We start from the raw sequence: 18685 nt of genomic DNA on the forward strand, positions 1-18685 counted from the left end.
GGAGTCTTGTCTGCATTTGGTACTTTTAGTCTTTTCAGGCGGCGAAGTGGATCTCTTTTATTATCTATGAAAAGATCAATGTCTCACAAACTACATGATAAAAAGTAACATGTTCCATAAAATATATATATTTCTCTTCATATTCTTTATTATAATCAACAAAAAAGGGATAAAATAAACGTTAAATATGTCAATATGTATATATATATATGTATATTTCAATGTAAGATAAAATAAAGATAGGGTCAATTGGATGAGAAAGAAATAAAAAAATAAAAGATACTATAACTACATCTAAAAATAACTGAATGAGATAATATATATATACTAATGTCAATCATCCCACATCCATTCACGGTGACGTTTTAACCATTTGTTCAACAAAATGGCGAAATCACGCATCACAAAACCACACACCACAGTATGTAAAGTGCCACTACACATCATGGTTTTCTGTAAGAGTTGATCATACACATACGCTTTGTCCATCGACATAGTGTGAGTCATTTCCATACACTGGTCCCGCCATTCATCTATAATAATAAGAGGGAAAAAAAAAAACGTATAGATTATTACGATTTCCTATTCTCTTCACAATGATGTCTTTTTTTTTTTTTTTACCTAATACAGTGGTCATAGAAAATAATCGGATCAATGTTTGGATATAAGCATGAATTTGTTCTTCACTATATCATTATAAAATAAAAAAGTCATTACATTCCTTTGTTTGTTTGTTTGTTTTTTCTTTTTTTTTTTTGCATTGTTACTTACGAAGATTTGGTCTCTATTTTCATCCGTTCTACAGATTTGGATAGTTTACTACTCCAGGTAGTCACAGGGTCCTTGATTGAGTTCGTGGGTTTCGATTGAAGTGATTGATCTTGTGATAATGAATTTGTTGTTGTTGCTGTTACTATTTTGGTCGACGAGAATGATGGAGTTAATGATGATAATGCTGATGATGCTTGGTATGTTGGTGATGATGAATGTTGCTGATGCTGAGAAGTGAATGTCGTAGTCGAGTTACCTGGTTTAGAATGATCATAATGAGCCTTCCCAAAAGTTTGTTTGATTTGATCCAATATCTGTTCTAGGCGTACAAGGTCATGTAATCCTTCCGTGGCGGCATCTCTTTGTTTTTGTTGTTTTTGTTGTTGTACGTCGAGGAATTGTGTAAGAGAATGCATATGTTGTAACAAAGCTAAAATCTGTTCACATGATGAGATTTTGGCATCAATTGAAGGTAACCTGACCTGGGTTTGATACCATAATTGTTTGGGTGCATGAATTCGATCAGTGATATATCCGCCTTCTTCCATACTTTGCAATAGTCTGGCCATCAACTTTGGTTGTTTGCATTCCTTATTGCTAGTTGTCGATTCCAATGCAACACTGACATCAATTCCTTTATTCTTCATTGCTGTATCTACATACACTCCAAAAGCGTGAGAATAATGGGTCATAAGTCTTTTAGATGATGTTGTAGTTGCGGCTGATCCTAATGACATAGTTGGTGACAATAAAGATAAACTAACTGATGTGGTTGTTGATTTTGGTGTCGAAGGTGTTGATTCTACTGATCGTCCATGCTGTGATTCATGGCTCTTGTGATGATCAAGATGCAAAGGTGGTACTGTCTTCAAAGTTTTTTGCTTGGTTGGTTTGCTTCGTTTGGTCCAAAAAGAACGGTCCTTGGTACCAGATGGTGTAGATGGTGATGATGATGAATAAAGTTCTTCCTTGAGGTTGTTGTTATTACTTTCATTGCTACCATGTGAAGATCCACGGGATTTTGCTGATGAGACACTTTTGGCACTGGGTGATCGACTAAGACCAGATTGTTGTTGATGACCATAAGGAGTATCCAGGAAATTGGCGGTAATATTGGCAGTCAAAGAAGAAGATGATGATAATTCAGGTTCTGGTTCTTCAATTACAGCAGGAATGGAAGGAGCAACGGTACCATTTGTACGTTTTGAGCGATCAGGCATTGTAGCAGCAGATTCGGCAAGGACCTTCGCCAAACTTTCCATAGCAATATCGGTAGATCCAGTAGTGAAGAAGGACGATGTAGTGTTATTCATATTGGTATCAGAAAACAGAAATGACTGAGCTGGAGGATATTTGCTGGAAATGATAGAATATTCGTCATCATCTTTGTATGAGAATGAATTGGAGTAAAATGATGATCGTGTAGGTGAATAAATGGATCGTGTAAAGGATGAGTTGGTAGTCATAACAGAAGAAGCAGAAGAAAATAATTGTTGTTGTTGTTGATTTTTATGGACACTATTTGTTCTAGATACGCTGGTTATATTGTTGTTGTCATTATAAGAATGGTCGATAACATCTTCATGAGTTGGAATATCATTGGCTTTCTCGTGTAGATCGCGCAAGGAGGTTAACATGGATTCAGGTCTTGAATAAAGCATATTTTTAGTTTCTGTGTTCGATTGCAAATCAAAATAATCATCATCCTTGGGTATATCAACATTGGGTAATTCCAAAGAAGGTAATTCAATTTGAGAAGCACTAAATGGTGAATGATTGCCTGAATCCAATTCAATAGAACGTCGTTGTTTCTTTTTTGATCCTATTCATACAAAAAAAAAAACTTGAATTAGTCATCACTATATATATATATATATATATATATATTGTATTTTCTATTTTTAATACTTACCATTCTTTTTCCACGATAATGTAGATCGATTCATAGACAAAGTAGGAGTACTTTTGGAAGGAGTAGGCATAGAGAAGACGGGATTGGCTGTTTTTGGTTTCACAGATTCTTTGCTTGATTGCTTTTTCATAAATATAGAACCAAAAAGAGATCCAGAAGGTGATTTGGGAGGTAATACTTTTGGCGATTTACTGGGCAATGGTGGAGGTGGTGTATGAGGTGTTTTAGAATCGAAATAAAAAGTTGAATTATTAGAATTTGGTGTAGGAGGTTGAATATCCTTTTGATAATTCTGTGAATCGTTAAGAATCAAAGATGGTGGACGACGATGATGTTGAGAACGAGTAGATTTTGTTGAAGAAGAAGTGGATGGTTTTGGAGGTAGAGGTGGTAATGATACTTTTGGTGTATGAGCGATAGGGATAGTAATAGAATCATCCAATTCATCATGTTTTTGAAGTTGTCGAGTCAAAATAGCTACACGTTCTAAATAAGAATCATACTAAATTTTATATAAAGAGATGAGTAACAACAAAATAAACTATAATAATAATAATAATTAATATTATACTTACAATTTTCTTTAATCTAGACTGATCGTCAGATTCAGTAGCCGATCCGAAAACTTTATCAAGTAAATCAATAGCTTCCTTATAAGCATCCAGGGCAGGTTTAGGAGAACCAGTATAATCATATAGTACCGCTGTATTTGCCTTTTCCAGTGCTGCTTCCGTCCAAGAATTCATAACCGTATTTGTTGTAATTGGTTTCGTTATTGGTGATGATATTTGTTCATTGTTTTGTCGATTTCCTCTGAACAATGACTTTCTTGGCATCTGAAATGGAGGGATTGATCTAGTCTATAAAAAGACCAAAAACAATACAAAAAAAAAAGAGTATGACAAAAGTAAAAAGTAACTATAAAAGAAGAATAAAAAGTCAATATTAAATATATATATATATATATATATAACAATCAAGTACTTTACAGAATGAAAATAACGTCAAAAAAAAAAGAATAAATTGAAATAGAATAAAGAACGAATAAATATTTTTTTTATTTGATCAATATATAAAAAAAAAAAAAAAAGGAAAAGAAAAAAGAAAAAGAAAAAAGGGACAGAAAATGAAAAAAAATTGAAGGATTTTCATTCTTGTGTCGGGTTACAATCATTAATGAAAAAAAAAAAAAAAAAAAAAAGAAAAGCGCGACGAATAATCTTTCACAGACTGTACCACTTTTTATCTATTCAATCCAAACTTTCTTCTCTTCTTCTTTTTTTCCCCCCTTGATGAACATCTTACTTTTTCCCTCCAAAATTTGAGATTTGATTACCTTCTTATTGTTTAAAACCCCAACATCTTTCTCCTTTATTCTAATTCTTAGTTTAAGCTTTCCTCGAATATGATTGGCTTTTATTCTTTCTCCATTGATTGCCTTCCCCCCTTTCTAGTTTTAAATCTTTAATAATGTTGATGATGAATAAATGTTGTTGGATGATCCTTTTAAATCCCCGAAATTAAAGTATCAATGATTGAGAAGGAATTGTGATTTGTGTTTAGGTTTAATATGATACATTTTAAAATTATTATTTTTTTTTTTTTTGAAGTCAAAGAGAAAAAAAAAATATATATATATATATATATATATATCTGTTAACAACAATCAAAGGAGAGAGAGAGAGAGAGAAAATAAGGATATTGGCCAATAAGAGACTTCATCTGATCTCCATTTTTAGCTTATTTGAGTAACATATGACCATAGAAAGGACACTAAACCCGTTTTTGCACGAGTTTTTTTTTGGGGCTACAATCTATATAATATAGTTTTAGAAATTGTAATCACAATCATAACAACCATGTTGATCCACGTTTTATATATGTATATATTCTCCCTTTCGTACATGATCATCTATAGTTGTACAAACAAAACAAAAGAAAAAATTATTAGAAAGAACTATCTTCTTTTATGATAAAGGAGCAAGTCAAAAAGATAACAAAAGGAGTCCACCAAGGTACTATCATCATCATCATCATCATCATCGTTACCAATATTATTATATATCGTGATCAATAAGAAAATGTGTAACTGTTTTCATTATGTACTGATTTTTATTTATTTATTTTCAAAAAAAAAAAAGTCAAATGAACAAAATAAAGAATGAGAAGAGGAAAAAGTAACAAAAAAAAAAGAAGAATCAAAATAATCAATAGAGAATAAATAAGAAGAGGAAGGGAGGAATGATACATTATAATGATGAATATATAAAAACTAATGCGGGTGATATCAAAGTGGTAACAAATGTACGAAAAAGAAGAATCATCGTACAGTAACATCATACATGGTTTGACGTAAAAGAGGTTGACCAGTACTTGGATTGATGATGGGAATAACACGGCTATGAAGGATGGATGAAGAGGAAGAGGATGATGACGTTGATGATGGTGATGATGATCGATCATGGAAGGCTTGCCAATGAGCCAATGGAGGAGAATCTTGTTGATATCGTTGTTGTTGAGGATGATGTAATTGCTGGCGTTGCTGTAAAATTGATACTGGTGTCATATTTTCAGGATTGATAATAGGAATTGCCTTTAGTTTTGGTGGTGAAGGAGTACTACTATATGATACAGGAGGTGATGATCTTGGTGATGAATAAGGTGATCTTTGTTGAATTCGAGTACGATGAGCAGCAACCTATTCAAGAAAATAAATAAATAAATAAATAAAAATTAAAAAAGTTATATAGAAGATGAGCATCATATCTTTTATATATATATATATATATATATATATATATATATATATTTTTTACTCTAATACTTACTTCATCAAACCCAAGAAGAGGACAAAATTCAACATCATCATAAAAGTTTCTAGCAAGTTCATGTTGTGTCCTAAACTGTTCAAGGCGACCAACTAGTAGATATAAGAAGACAATAGGGATAAAAATAGAAGAGAGAAAGTATTAACATACATTCTGTTTTCTTTCTTGATATATATATATAAGTCAGGTTTGTCATTGTAGTTGTACCTGATGAATAACCACTATCGTAACTTGATAAAGACATTGTTGTTTAATTTGAGGGAACAGATAAATAAATAAATAAAATGACAATAATGTCAAAAAGTAAAACAAAAAAAAAAAAGAAAGAAAGAAAGAAAGAAAGAAAATAAAAAGTAAAAGTAAAAGAAAAGAAAAAAAAAAAAGTGGAAAGTAAACGAACGAATATAAATATATAACGACCCAACCTTTTTGGGAACACAGAGCGAAAACTAAAAAACTAAACAGGAGAAAGCAGGTCCCCCTCTTTTGATTCCCCTCTCTCTCCTTCTAATGCGTAAATAGACAGTTACACAAACCTGTTTGTGCGTCATATCCATATTTAGCATAGAAGTATCCCCATCATTTTATCATTTTCTGAACCAACACAGCCTTTCTATCGTTAAAAATTTATATATAACTAAATTTGAAGTAATCATCCGAGATATTTCTTTTTTATTTCTATACACTAAATTACATAAACTATGATATGGCTTCTCTAAATGCAACTAACTTTTCACCCTTGATTTGACCTAATAATAAAAAGTATAAATATCTACATTAAGTATCTATATAATTCTTTTCTTATCTTCAATTGTTACTTACTATCTTTTTCTACTACAAAGTCACTAGCTACTTCACAATCTTTCAATACAGCTTTGTCTAATACTTTAGCATTGTTACAAATAACACAACCATCCACTTTAGCACTAATAATAATAAATAATAATATTAATATTAAAAAACGTTGTAAGAAATCCGGATAAGCTTTTTCCCAGTTATATAGAGTATAAAGATATCATCATCTGCCTTTTTTTTCTACTTACTTGTCTCCAATCACTACATGATCCATAATCACTGAATTGGCAATTTTCACATTTTTTCCAATAACACAATGAGCTCCCACCGAGGATTTCTTGACGGATGATCTTTCATCAATTTTGGTATGTTCTCCAATAATAGAATCATTGCCCACTTGAGTCTTTGGTGCTACTTCTGCGGTAGGTGGAATACGAAGAATGGGAGTACCTTGTTTGATCACCTACGTATCATCATCATCATCATCCAAAAAAAAAAAAAGGAGAAATCAAGTCAATAGGAGAAGAAAGAAAAAAAAATAGACAATAACAAAAAAAAAAAAAAAATACAACATCTTTTGCATCATAATACTTACATAACGATTAAGTTCAGTATAAGTTGCCATGGTGTTACCTCGACCACAAAAACCATCACGATAAATAAATACTTGAGTAGTTACAGGACTTTTGAAAGAAGGATGAATAGGATCAGGCATGAATACATCTTCATCAATATCATCACAAGTAGTTGTTGATAATGATAATGCTGTTTTCAAAAGGTTTTGATAACGAGAGGCGTCTAATCAATATTAAAAAAAAATTTTGAGTTTTACAAAAAAAAATCATTCCTCGGCGTTTACGACTCCTTTTAACTTACATTGTTCCACATTTTCTCGTTCCACCATTTTCTTTTGATATTGACATTTCACCAACATGGGTATCAGATCATCTGAGATACTTGCAATAGATTCCTTGTCAGTCACCATATCAAGAACCCAATGTTTAAATATATAAAGATGGGCATCTTGTAAATCAGTATGAATTCGAACGCGTGGAAACCTAAACAAAAGTAAATAAATAATTGAGTTACATATTTATTTGGTATATATTATATTTACAAAGAGTTACCTTGTCAAAAGGGACATACGCATCGAGAAGTCTTCATCATCCGATCTATTTGCTTTGTAAACAAGAGCGTCATGTGTAGGTTCGATACCAACATAAGGGAGAAGTTCTAATATAATAAAAATAATCAATATATATGCATATAACATTGTCATCATCATTATATATATATATATATATATGGGCTTTACCATCATCCTTACTAGCCGATTCCAAATTGCTGGGTTCATAAAATAAAGCTGTCATAGTAGAACCATTGAGACGATGTTGATCAAGTAATTCCCTAGGATTCAATTCTGTCACCAAATCACAAGGCAAAACCACAAAGTCACGCTTCAAAAAAAAAAAAAAAAAAAAAGTGAAAGGATTTAATATCTATATCTATACCCTATATATATAATATATATATGTACTTACGTCAATTTTATCCTTGATAGCTCGTAAAGCTTCCGCAGTTTCACAATCTTCATCCACGCCTACCACGTTACAATGAACACTTCCAGTATAATTTCTTGATAAGTATCCTGATAGTTTTTGCTGAGCATTTCCAGTAGTTTGAATAACAACAATAGCATCTATTCACAAATACAAAACATTCATAAAGCTTTAGTAATCAATATATTATTATTATTATTATTATTACCAGTAATTCCAGCTTTTTCCAACCAATCTAAAGTATATGTAATCATAGGTTTATTTCCAACTGGTAATAGTGCTTTGGGTAAGTTGTCGTCTTCAGATATAGGATAAAGTCTATAAATAAAAATAATAGATTAGATAATAATTTCTTTTTATTGTTAAATATAACATATAAATTACCTGTTACTACTTCCATATCCACCCAAGATCACGGCTTGGAATTCACTATGACGGTGATGCTTTGTCTTTTCAAATAACAAATTCATGTTCTTTGAAAAGAAGGTCCAGATAAAGCGTGGATAGAAAAAGTATAAAAAAAAAATCTCTTTTATTCTGCAGAGAAGTTCGACTCGAGTCACAAAAAAAAAAAAAAAATAATTCAATCTGCGTCATAATGATGAGTGTGTGCTTCTTTTCCATTATTATTTATTTTACCCTTTTATACTTTTTAATTCATTCTATATATTATTATTATTATTACTAGATGAGTGAAAGTGAAACTGAACTATATCAATTTCAACTTGAACAAGTAGAACATGCTCTCAGTAGTGATCCAACCAATGAAGAACTTTTGAAATTACAACATGATCTGAAAGACTTGATTGCTTTAACAACACAATACGAACAAGTAGCTGGTTCTGCTCCTCCTTCTTCAACAGATAATACAACAAATTCACGAAAACGATCAAGGTCACCTAACTTATCACCACACACTTCGGAAAATACAACTAATCGTCCTTCTACATCAGCACTTGTAACACATCAATTTACCGTTGGACAAGAAGTCAAAGCAAAATGGTCTCAAGATGGACAATACTATCGAGCCACTATCACAGCCATTGGTGGAGCGGATCAAATATTTTCTGTACAATTCCGAGGATACAAGGATATTGAAGTTGTATCGGTAGCTGATATTGAACCATTGGAAAAGGATAAACGAAAAGGGATTTTTGAAGGTATCAAGAAAAATGATGATACGGATACAGGTTTATTAGCAACTGGTAGCCCATCAGTAGGTGATGATGGAAACAAGAAGAAAAAGGATGGGAAAAAAGTCAAGAAGGTATCTGAAGTGGAAGTCAAGAAAAATGCATGGTTAAATTTTGCAAAAGGGTCTGATAAAAAAAAGAAGAAACAAAAGGTTGCACCTATCAATAAAAAAAGTATATTCAAAACCCCGGACAATCCCGAAAGCAAAGGTAAGATTAAAAAAAAAAAAAAAAAAAAAAAGTAGGGGAATGATAAAGAAATAATGTTTATATACTTACTCTTTTTTATTATTATTATTATTATTATTATTATTATTATTATGTTGATGATGATAGTGGGTGTCGTTGGTAGTGGGCGTGGGATGACAAGTTATCAACAACGTGGAAAACATTCTTTTACAAATAGTTCAGGTGAAGAATAGAATTATATAGTTTATTATATCTTTTTTCTTTTTTAGTATAATATCATGGTCTAGTATAGTATTATTATTATTACTATTATAATAATAATAATAAAAAATGACTTGTTTTTATCTTGAAAAAAAATAATAATAATAATAATAAAGGATTGACAATGATGATTTTCTTTATTGACCCCTTTTGTACAAAATGTGGGCTTTTTTTTTCCATTTCCAATATCTTGCCCCCCCCCTCTCTCTTTAAAACACCGCGTAGGAAAAGTTAATAAAGTTTTTTTTGATTCTTCCTTTCATTGGCTTCTTCTTTTCTCTCTCCTCTCTATTTACATACAGTCGTTCCTTATTCATTTATACAACTTCGCAACGAATCTTAATTGTAAACCCTTGATCGTCATGTTACCTCAACTAAGTTATGTTGTTGCGCAAGCTGGTGTTGATTCGAGACCTCCTCCTACATTGCCTCGCTTGACTAAATCTTTTTATGCCAATGGTGATTCAATAACAACCGCTACTAGTACTACTATTACTACTACTACCAATACTGCTGCTACTACTACTACTACTTCAACATCTACTATAGACCAACCATATTATGCACCTTCTTTTTATATGCGACCTACTGTTTCACCAACACCTCCTCTTTTACCATTACCTAGTAACACGTCTTCTACCTCGTCACCATCGACCGCCACGGCTGCTCCTTCTTCTTTTGTATACCCACCTTCTTCTTCTTCTTCTTCTTCTTCTTCAAATGTTTCTACCAATAAGATATCCTCTACTCCTTCTACTGTATCCAATCAGCATATTTCTGCTGGATTTGCTTCCACGCCATTACCTCAGCAAAATCATGATCGTCAACAGAAATCTCCTACTATGACAACAAATCCAATTTTATATCATCCTTCTTCTTCAGGTTATTCTCATCAAACTCAGCAACAACAACACATATCATCATCAGCGACATCATCCACATCATCCTCATCTTATCCACCTTTGTATGCTTCGAGTTCTTCTGCGTATCCAAGCTATCCTGCCTATCCATCAAATGACCCATGGCCCCCTCATTGGACAACTGCCCCTTTTGTGGAACCCGGCAAGTCATCATCAACTTCTGCCTATTCATATAATACATCTTATCCACCATATACCAATCAAACATCCACTACGAATACGGTTATTACCAAAGACAGTGCTTCTCCAATATTGGCTACATCAAATCATAAATACCAACAAGCTCCTTTGTCTCACCAAAAGGTACAACAGCAACAACAACAACAACAACAACAACAGCAACAACAACAAAAACAGAAACGTCGATCCCGTGGTTTTATTGTACCTGATCATAATCCTCCTCCTCTCAATAATATGAACGATACAGATCAAGATACTTCTGTATATCGTCATCATCATCAACAAGGATATGTAACATCTGCCACTGGACCTGCTACTGATAGTTACACAACATCGCATCGTGTGGAACACTTAAAAGAATGGAATCAGTTATTGACATGGATGGATCATGACTTTTGGGAACAAAGTGAAGAGTAAGTCAATGAAAAAAAAAAAAACAATTATGATGATGATAAATAGGCAAATATTATAAACGCACGTGAAGCAAAAGGATATAGGGGTTTTAAATGAAAACGAGATGGAATGAATGGGAACACAAAAACAATGGGGAATTTTGATTGACACTAACTAAAAACATTACCACTTTTTCATTTATATATAGAATCTATCAAGAGAAATTGACTTCTTTACAACAAGAATTAAGATCATTACAGAATGGTAAACTAAAAATGATTTTGAAAATACTTTGATTAACAAGAGAAATAAATAAATTTTCTTTTTTTATATTAGATACTCATGTTACCTTCCGAGATTTAGTATCGGACTTGGATTTGAAACGACAAACTATGATCGCCGACGCGGAGTGCTTCTTGAACTATCAATTGGAATGGATGGAACACTTGTATCAAGAAGATATTGCCATTATAGAAGAAGAATACAATGCAAGTGAATATTTATTCATCATCATTATTATTATTACTAACATGATCATGTTTTGTGTCAATAGAATGAAAAAAAGAACCTGCATGATGCCCTGATGGCTGTCATTGAAGATCGAAAAAAGCAAATTAAGGAAGAAAAAGATGATCATATAAATACAAAAGGTAAAAAAAAAAAAAAAGCAAGAAGAAGTAAAAAAAAAAAAAAAAAAAAAAAAAAAAAAAATCTTTTACCAAATATCAACTGATATATATTCTCTCTTTTTTTTATATTTATACTCAATTGTGGATGATGTGCACAGACCTATTCCATGAGGCTTATTCTCGTGTGACCAACAAGCGCACATTGCGTAAACGACCTAATGAATCTGCGAGAAATGATTCTCGAAAACGGCAAGGTAATAAGAAAATAGGATATTCAATCATTCACTCAACTTGACTATCCTTTTTGATTAGCTCGTCAAGCTGCACAACAATTGGATAATAACAATTCACATGCAAAAGAAGAGGAAGAATTGGAAATGGAACTTGAACTGATGAAGGTAAAAAAAAAAAAAAAAAATATAACAGGATGGAGAAAGTTCATCTCACCTCTTTTTTTTTAAAAAAAAAACAAAATTCATTAGAGTGGAACAAAAGGTATTATCAACGGACATCATCTACAAAGTTATCAACAGCGATAGTAATTGGACCAAAAAAAAAAAAAAACAATCACATCACATCAGAATTTTATATCATCCCTTATTAGTCATTTAGTTAGTTATTTCTTTTTTTCTTTTTATCTTTTTATTGTTTACTTTATTGTAGTTATTTTTGTTTATTATTCATGAAAACATATAATAAAAAAAAAAAATGAAAAAAAAAATGTTTGAATTAGAATAGTGTCATGGTAATCAGGGAATGAACGAAAACAAAGTAATCATTTATTCCGTTATTGGATGAGATCTTCCACCTTTGTTTTTTATTATTATTATTGTCCCGCTCATCCTCTCTATTTATATATTTTATTATTTTGGTTGGATTGGGGGGAGATATACTAATTAGGAAGGCATAAACGGGGGGAGCACTATTTTTAGAGTACATGCTTATTATGTGATTGGATTAAGTGGTTTGCTTGGGATAGCAGAAACTGGATACATTACAGATATACATAGTGGGTCAGCTGGATAGATACTTTGCAGAATCAATGGCACGATGTGCTGACAGAATCCGACTGCAACAGAAGCAAGATAGGTGCATTGTGTAAAAAAAAAAAAAAAAAAAAAAAAAAAAAAAAGAATACCTTATTTCTTTTATATCCTTCTGGTACTCCTCTCTCTCTCTCTGTCTCTCTCTGCGTGTGTTTATCTCTCATACGGCTTTTACCATGATGATTCCTTTATTATTAGTTAGATTCAGTCATAGTTTAGCAATTTATATTATATCTTATAATAAACGTCTCTTTTATACTATTAGTTTAGTAAAGTCATGCTCATGTTTTTTTTTTTTTTTTTTTTTGGTCACTATCATCTTTGTCATTGTATTGTCGTTATTATCATCTCCCAGTTTTTGAAGTATTTTTAATAATGATATCATTCATTCACCATCATTTCCAATCTATACACTGAGTTGTCCTTACGATTATTCCTTGCTTGTAATGGAACGCTCTGGTATATTCATAGAAAAAAAAAATGAATAAATGTCAAGCTTTGTATTCACTTGTTGATAAAATTTTATTTCATAGATAACACTTGATCCAAATGACAGGGAGTGATAAATAAATAAATTTAACTAAATATGAGGTTTTATTGCACAGTAAAAATGGAGGAGTAGCCTTGATGAGGAGTCACTTGTTGAGAAAGATCATTGCGATGATGTCCAAAATAGCCCAGTCGATATGTTCCAGCTATATCAGGAGAAAGAGAAAAAAAAAAAAAGGAGAAACTGAGTATTCATCTATATCCTTTTTTTTTTTTTTTTTTTTTTACCTTTGACGGTATCATCAATATCCCATTCAATAGTAGCCTTTGACATACCCAATAATTTTGAAACAGATTTCCAACGAAAGCGAGTATCCCAATCATTATCTGTCCGGATCACTTTCCATTTTCCATTCCTATACTTTCCACCAGAGTAGGGAACCAGCTGCTCAACTGTTAAATAAGTTGAATCCAACATGACATTGTTTCTTGGATTACCAGCTACAAAAACCGCTTTTACTGTTTGTCCGCTCTTATAAACACTGGTTGTATTCACGTCGGTCAATACATCGCCAAATTTGTGTAATAGCAAAGGGTGATCGGTAAAATCAGGAGGTGCTAGGCTGAAAGCTTTGCTGGTATAATCAGGTAAAGCTACACTTGCTATTGATGTTCCATTCGCCATGACGTCCACTAATTCATAGAATGCTTCGATATAGGCTTCCAAAGTATGTTCACCATAGGGTGTACTACATTCATCATAATACAAAAAAAAAAATGATTATTTTTGGCATCCTAACTTTTTATTATTATTATTATTATCATTTGTCATGCTCACCTTGCACCTTCATAACGTTGTTCCTGATATTCTTCATACGTTGTACAGTAAGACTACCAAAAAAAGAGAAATAAAAATTTGGTAATGATATAATTAAGAATATACATCAGGAAAATAAATTTGTCTTTCACTTACAGCATAACCATTGGCAGGACCAGAATATATGACATCTTGTACTGAAAATCCATGAGATTCTAATCTTGATTTGATGGCACGACGTAAGCGTCGACCACTCATTGTAGTCAATTCAGAAGGAGTAGAAGTTATAAAGACATCACCAAGACGGAATAATTGGATTTCTAATACAGTAGGTTGCCATGGGAAAGGAAAAGAGATTTCACCAGTATCAATCAAAATAGGTTTGGGTGCTTGACATTTTTCTTGTTCCTTTGTTGGTGTTCGTAGAATATCCTTAATAATGTTCCACAAGGGTGTTCCATGTGTCATGTTTCTATAATAGAGAGAGAGTATGCATAAAAGTATACGTAATTGAACCTTTTAAGGATAGTATTTAATCTAAACTATTAGTTTTCCACTTACTGATAAATACCTAAAGAAGTGAGACCAGGTCCATCTGTGGTACCAGCAGCTACAGTTTCAAAAAAAGAATCAATTGATTTTCTTCTTCTATGAATGAATTTATTATATGAAAAAAAAAAAAAAACTTACCAAAAGCATAACCCATTGCAGGTGCACAAAGATGTGAACCATTGACTACCATAGTTGTAATATCAAAAAACTTGTTTCGAAAATCAATCGTACCAGAGAGTGAATGACCTTCTTGCTTAAATAATTCAATTGCCTTGTCTGCTTGTTGTTGACCAATGATTCGATTGGATTCATAATCACTTATTTCCCACCCTGGTCCCCTGTGTGTGTGAACATAAAAAAATTCAGCAATGTGTATGACACAAAAACAACTATTACCTTCCATTGCAACTTGATCCAGTAGGACATTTATCATTTTTCGATCCATCACAAGGTATGGTGGTACCTGTACAGAAAGAACCAAGTGTATTCGGAGTAACATCACCTTCGTTGGATTGAGCAAAAGCAGAGACAAACCTTCCTTTACCAGATATACTAGACGGATTCATTGTACGTTCAGTTATATATGCTGCATAACCTTTGTTATCACCATTCACCAAATGGTTTGTTTCATTGACTGATACTCCATGAACTGCAAACCTAAAAATCAATTGTAATTTAACATGATTTCTTTTCTTTTCTTTTTTTTTTTTTATTATTACCAACTAATAAGTCCAAGTCCTTTTCCTGTTTTATCCCTGAATCCAAGTACTGTCATATTCTTGTCCACATCATAAGCATATTGAGAACGTTCTTCTTTAGGATTCAAAAGGTAACTTGCTGGTGATCTATTGATATTTGTGTTCAAAAGTTCCCCTACAGAAAGATCCACTGAACCAGGTTGAATATTATCGTGTGCACGAGTAATAGCGTTGACAATGCCTTGTACCATAGGTCTTACTGTTTCTTCGAACCATCCAAGTACAGAAATTTCATACAGAGCTTCAAATAAAATAATTAAAAAAAAAAAAAAGATGAATATAAACCTTTGATCAGTAAATTAGTTTGATTGAATATTTGGTCTACCTTGTTGTAAATATCCACCCATAGAAGAATGAGAATGAGTTGAACTCAACATGACATTTTGTTCAGTGTACATTGTATCCCCATATAACACCTTTAGTTTTTCAATTACACGTTTCTTGACAATATCACCCATGGATTGCGTGTCAGTATTGACAAAGACTAGTCGTCGATTGTCATCAGTATCATCCACAATAATAAAAGCACGAGCCCAAATACGTTGTCGTATACCTTCTCCAGTTTGAGCCAAATTTGCATAACTTTCGTATAAAATCACGCATGCACATAAAAAACAATTAAGTAAGTATAAAGGAATATATACAATCATAATATTTCTTACCCCATAAACGTAATTTCTACACATGGTCCAGTAATGTCACCAATACTATATATAAAATAAAATAAAATAATAAAAAAAAAAGAATGAATGAATATTTCAAATTCTCTTTTTTCTTTTTCTTCTTTTTTATCATCTATACCCGGTTCCAATCTTGTAGGCTTGACCAGTATCAGTAGCAATCAATAATAGTAGAGTAAACCAAAAGGAGATATACCATGGAGAAGATTTCATAGTTATTTATTAAAAAAGAAAAAAAAAAGGAAGAAAAAAAAAAGAAATAGAAAATGTGAAGGGAATCTTTTTATGTACAAAGAAGGGAACACATATATATATATATAAAGTTTATATTTGTCATTTTGGGTATGGTGAAGTAAAAAAATGAATGGGATAAAACATAAATACCTTATTTAGGATGAAGGGAAGCGGTTGAAGCAGTATATTCAAAAGAAGGAGTTTCTGGTAAGGGACGATCTAAATTATCATGCTCTCCTTCTTCTTCAAAACTATTGCCAAGATGTTTTTGATTTTCATATTGAGGTTGATCATAGTTTGCATATCGTGTACTAACATTTTTTTTTTAAAAAAAAAAAAAAAAAAAAAAAAAAAAAAAAAGATCATGATCAGTCTTTGTTACATATCTTTTTTTTTTTATTATTATTATTATTTTTTTACTTTGTTGAAGACTTGAGGACTTCTATGACTAACTGACCAGAACATAGTGACACAACCTATAATGTGCATAATTTACAACAAATAAATAACAGTAAATCAATTATTGTTTTTTAGTTAAACTCACCACCATAATAAAAAGTCCAATATTGAAATACATTGTAATCAACATATACCAAAGACGAAAGACAGTAACCAATCCATAGAGTAAAGTTCGTGTTATGATTTTTCTCCATCTAGATCTTGTATTATTGTATTCAAGTTGATCGAGATAATAAGTTAAACCACGTTCAGACCAACAAAGAAATACGATGAATATATAACTAGCAAGAAGGTTCCATCCGTTTTCCAATTGAAAGGTTTCGAATAATAAATGAGTACCTTGTATATCTATAAATAATAATAATAATATAAGTATAAACTATTATAAATTTCATATTATTTTTATATACCATTATGAAAGAACCACTTCATAGTATCCATTTAATATATAAAAGTGTCAATTAAGGAGAATAAAAGGTGTGTGACCAAAAGGAAAAGAAAAGGAAAAATAGGAGAGACAAAAAAAAAAAAAAAACTAAAATCTCCGCGGAGTCCTATTTTGCCTTGAGTCTTCCAAATCATCATCTCTCATCTACCACCACCCCCAAAAAAAACTCACAGTGAACTCTTTTTTTGATTCTTTTCTTTTGACATATAAATATTCCGATCAAAAAAAAAAAAAAGTTATTGGGGCATTTTATAAGTAAGCCACGTGGAAAGAGAATGTTCACTATTACCATCATCAAAAGATGTTTTGTTATAAATGATGATGATGATTTATCCTTGTTTTCCCGAAAAGAAATCGATAATAATATTATATAAAAGAAAAAAAGAAAAAAGGTCGACTGACTTTTTTTTTTTTATTTTGTATGAAATTGCTTATCTTTTTTTTGTTCTTATCCTGCCAAGCGATAAATCCCAATCAAAAATAAAATTAAAAAAAAAAAAAAATAAAGATACAGTACGGATGATGAATTTTTTTTTTTTTTTTTGACATTGAATCAACACGTGAATATTAGTTTTCTTGCATTTTAACGATCACCTCAAAGGTATTTATCCATAAGCGGCGATAAAAGGGTCCCTTTTCTTTTTTTTTTTCTTTTTTTTTCTAACGTAAAAGGGAAGAAACGGGATCATTCATGTAAAAGTCGGGTGGTAGATCTGATTTGATTTACCCATGTGAAAATGAATTCAACCGATTTATATGACTTGACATTTTGTTATATAAATGAATCATTCATATCGTATTAAAGAAAAAAAAATCATTCATTCTTTCTCTCGTTTTTCATTATATAATGATTTCTTCTTTTATTCTATTTGTTTTTATCTTGATCACTAGTACTGTAGCAGCTCCTACTAAAAGACAAGAAACTATTTCTATTCAATCTCCAAACAAGGGTGATACTTGGGTGATTGGTAACTCGTAAGTTGAAATTGCATTTCAATACATATATATATATATCTTATAAGACTAATGATTATGTTCTTCTCTTTTTTTTTTTTTTAATAATGAAGTAGTATCTTGGACAACTCAAATGAACAAACCAATCAATATTTTATTATCGCAAGGTGATTCATCTGATGTTATTGTTGTGGGTCAAGGTTTAAACGCTTATCAAGGAAGTTATGTCTTTACTGTACCTTCATCTATTGGATCAAAATCTATAGAAAATGGATCAACATGGAAGATTATCATTAGTGATGATGGACAAACGTAAGTAATATATATATATATACATATATAAATAGAATTCAAATTAAATATATATTTTTTTTTAATTTATATAGATTTGCTACTTCAGATGATTTTACAATTGTATCTAGTGCCGCTGTCAAATCTGTCAATGTGGTTCCTGCGCCAACTCAAGCTTTAGCACAAAATCAATGGACTGCTACTGCAAGTATTACTCTTCTTGGACCTGATGGAAAACCTATTGTGATGCAACAAGAATCATCTTTAGCTACTAATATAAAAATGACCTCGTTAACAAGTCTTATTGCATTAGTGATTGTTAGTTGT

The 18685-nt window shown here is 31.6% G+C and overlaps 7 protein-coding genes across 7 annotated transcripts; 2 read left to right on the forward strand and 5 right to left on the reverse strand.

Annotated features, from left to right (window-relative positions):
• Window positions 1-135: 135 nt before the first annotated feature.
• On the reverse strand, window positions 136-3742 carry BX664DRAFT_387985 (uncharacterized protein). The gene is made up of 6 exons (XM_051549428.1): window positions 3668-3742; window positions 3259-3601; window positions 2684-3185; window positions 772-2593; window positions 622-686; window positions 136-533 (listed from the first exon to the last, which is right to left on the reverse strand). The coding sequence occupies exons 2-6, from the start codon at window positions 3517-3519 to the stop codon at window positions 334-336; spliced, it is 2850 nt and encodes a 949-aa protein (XP_051397508.1). The 5' UTR covers window positions 3520-3601; window positions 3668-3742; the 3' UTR covers window positions 136-333.
• A 1083-nt stretch (window positions 3743-4825) lies between these two features.
• Window positions 4826-5842, reverse strand: BX664DRAFT_339223 (uncharacterized protein). The gene is made up of 3 exons (XM_051546592.1): window positions 5719-5842; window positions 5512-5603; window positions 4826-5381 (listed from the first exon to the last, which is right to left on the reverse strand). Exons 1-3 carry the CDS (start codon window positions 5753-5755, stop codon window positions 5004-5006), a joined length of 507 nt encoding a protein of 168 aa, XP_051397509.1. The 5' UTR covers window positions 5756-5842; the 3' UTR covers window positions 4826-5003.
• Window positions 5843-6092: 250 nt separating this feature from the next.
• On the reverse strand, window positions 6093-8575 carry BX664DRAFT_339226 (nucleotide-diphospho-sugar transferase). Its single transcript, XM_051546593.1, has 11 exons — window positions 8554-8575; window positions 8250-8377; window positions 8074-8183; window positions 7848-8005; window positions 7622-7763; window positions 7434-7539; window positions 7183-7364; window positions 6902-7104; window positions 6555-6769; window positions 6334-6437; window positions 6093-6260 (listed from the first exon to the last, which is right to left on the reverse strand). Exons 2-11 carry the CDS (start codon window positions 8333-8335, stop codon window positions 6211-6213), a joined length of 1356 nt encoding a protein of 451 aa, XP_051397510.1. The 5' UTR covers window positions 8336-8377; window positions 8554-8575; the 3' UTR covers window positions 6093-6210.
• On the forward strand, window positions 8494-9605 carry BX664DRAFT_301318 (uncharacterized protein). Its single transcript, XM_051542380.1, has 2 exons — window positions 8494-9268; window positions 9395-9605. Exons 1-2 carry the CDS (start codon window positions 8554-8556, stop codon window positions 9478-9480), a joined length of 801 nt encoding a protein of 266 aa, XP_051397511.1. The 5' UTR covers window positions 8494-8553; the 3' UTR covers window positions 9481-9605.
• Window positions 9606-9787: 182 nt separating this feature from the next.
• BX664DRAFT_339231 (Sds3-like-domain-containing protein) lies at window positions 9788-12320 on the forward strand. Its single transcript, XM_051546594.1, has 6 exons — window positions 9788-11021; window positions 11210-11265; window positions 11338-11489; window positions 11555-11651; window positions 11789-12028; window positions 12113-12320. Exons 1-5 carry the CDS (start codon window positions 9871-9873, stop codon window positions 11923-11925), a joined length of 1593 nt encoding a protein of 530 aa, XP_051397512.1. The 5' UTR covers window positions 9788-9870; the 3' UTR covers window positions 11926-12028; window positions 12113-12320.
• A 917-nt stretch (window positions 12321-13237) lies between these two features.
• BX664DRAFT_375818 (Neutral/alkaline nonlysosomal ceramidase) lies at window positions 13238-15639 on the reverse strand (the record flags this gene model as incomplete). The annotated part of the gene is made up of 9 exons (XM_051548722.1): window positions 13238-13371; window positions 13454-13914; window positions 14004-14056; window positions 14139-14454; window positions 14544-14592; window positions 14700-14872; window positions 14931-15191; window positions 15254-15533; window positions 15618-15639. 9 exons carry the CDS (start codon window positions 15637-15639, stop codon window positions 13271-13273), a joined length of 1716 nt encoding a protein of 571 aa, XP_051397513.1. The 3' UTR covers window positions 13238-13270.
• Window positions 15640-16357: 718 nt separating this feature from the next.
• Window positions 16358-17106, reverse strand: BX664DRAFT_352126 (uncharacterized protein; the record flags this gene model as incomplete). The annotated part of the gene is made up of 4 exons (XM_051547671.1): window positions 16358-16517; window positions 16627-16682; window positions 16751-17013; window positions 17076-17106. The coding sequence occupies 4 exons, from the start codon at window positions 17104-17106 to the stop codon at window positions 16358-16360; spliced, it is 510 nt and encodes a 169-aa protein (XP_051397514.1).
• Window positions 17107-18685: the final 1579 nt, after the last annotated feature.

The sequence above is a fragment of the Halteromyces radiatus genome (assembly GCF_025201355.1).
Source record: "Halteromyces radiatus strain CBS 162.75 chromosome Unknown BX664scaffold_7, whole genome shotgun sequence".
NCBI lineage: Eukaryota > Fungi > Mucoromycota > Mucoromycetes > Mucorales > Cunninghamellaceae > Halteromyces > Halteromyces radiatus.

Bases quoted from the DNA above. Each gene is read 5' to 3' on its own strand.
- BX664DRAFT_387985 (XM_051549428.1), bottom strand. From the start codon at position 3,519: ATGCCAAGAAAGTCATTGTTCAGAGGAAATCGACAAAACAATGAACAA. The intron at 3,186-3,258 runs GTAAGTATAATA...TATAAAATTTAG, and splicing joins AGTCTAGATTAAAGAAAATT to TATGATTCTTATTTAGAACG. The intron at 534-621 runs GTAAAAAAAAAA...TTATTATTATAG, and splicing joins TTCTATGACCACTGTATTAG to ATGAATGGCGGGACCAGTGT.
- BX664DRAFT_339223 (XM_051546592.1), bottom strand. From the start codon at position 5,755: ATGTCTTTATCAAGTTACGATAGTGGTTATTCATCAG. The intron at 5,604-5,718 runs GTACAACTACAA...TATATCTACTAG, and splicing joins CGATAGTGGTTATTCATCAG to TTGGTCGCCTTGAACAGTTT. The intron at 5,382-5,511 runs GTAAGTATTAGA...TTTCTTGAATAG, and splicing joins CTCTTCTTGGGTTTGATGAA to GTTGCTGCTCATCGTACTCG.
- BX664DRAFT_339226 (XM_051546593.1), bottom strand. From the start codon at position 8,335: ATGAATTTGTTATTTGAAAAGACAAAGCATCACCGTCATAGTGAATTC. The intron at 7,540-7,621 runs GTAAAGCCCATA...TTATTATATTAG, and splicing joins ATCGGCTAGTAAGGATGATG to AACTTCTCCCTTATGTTGGT. The intron at 7,365-7,433 runs GTAACTCTTTGT...ACTTTTGTTTAG, and splicing joins CGTATGTCCCTTTTGACAAG to GTTTCCACGCGTTCGAATTC.
- BX664DRAFT_301318 (XM_051542380.1), top strand. From the start codon at position 8,554: ATGAGTGAAAGTGAAACTGAACTATATCAATTTCAACTTGAACAAGTA. The intron at 9,269-9,394 runs GTAAGATTAAAA...TGATGATGATAG, and splicing joins GGACAATCCCGAAAGCAAAG to TGGGTGTCGTTGGTAGTGGG.
- BX664DRAFT_339231 (XM_051546594.1), top strand. From the start codon at position 9,871: ATGTTACCTCAACTAAGTTATGTTGTTGCGCAAGCTGGTGTTGATTCG. The intron at 11,266-11,337 runs GTAAACTAAAAA...TTTTTATATTAG, and splicing joins ATTAAGATCATTACAGAATG to ATACTCATGTTACCTTCCGA. The intron at 11,652-11,788 runs GTAAAAAAAAAA...TGATGTGCACAG, and splicing joins TGATCATATAAATACAAAAG to ACCTATTCCATGAGGCTTAT.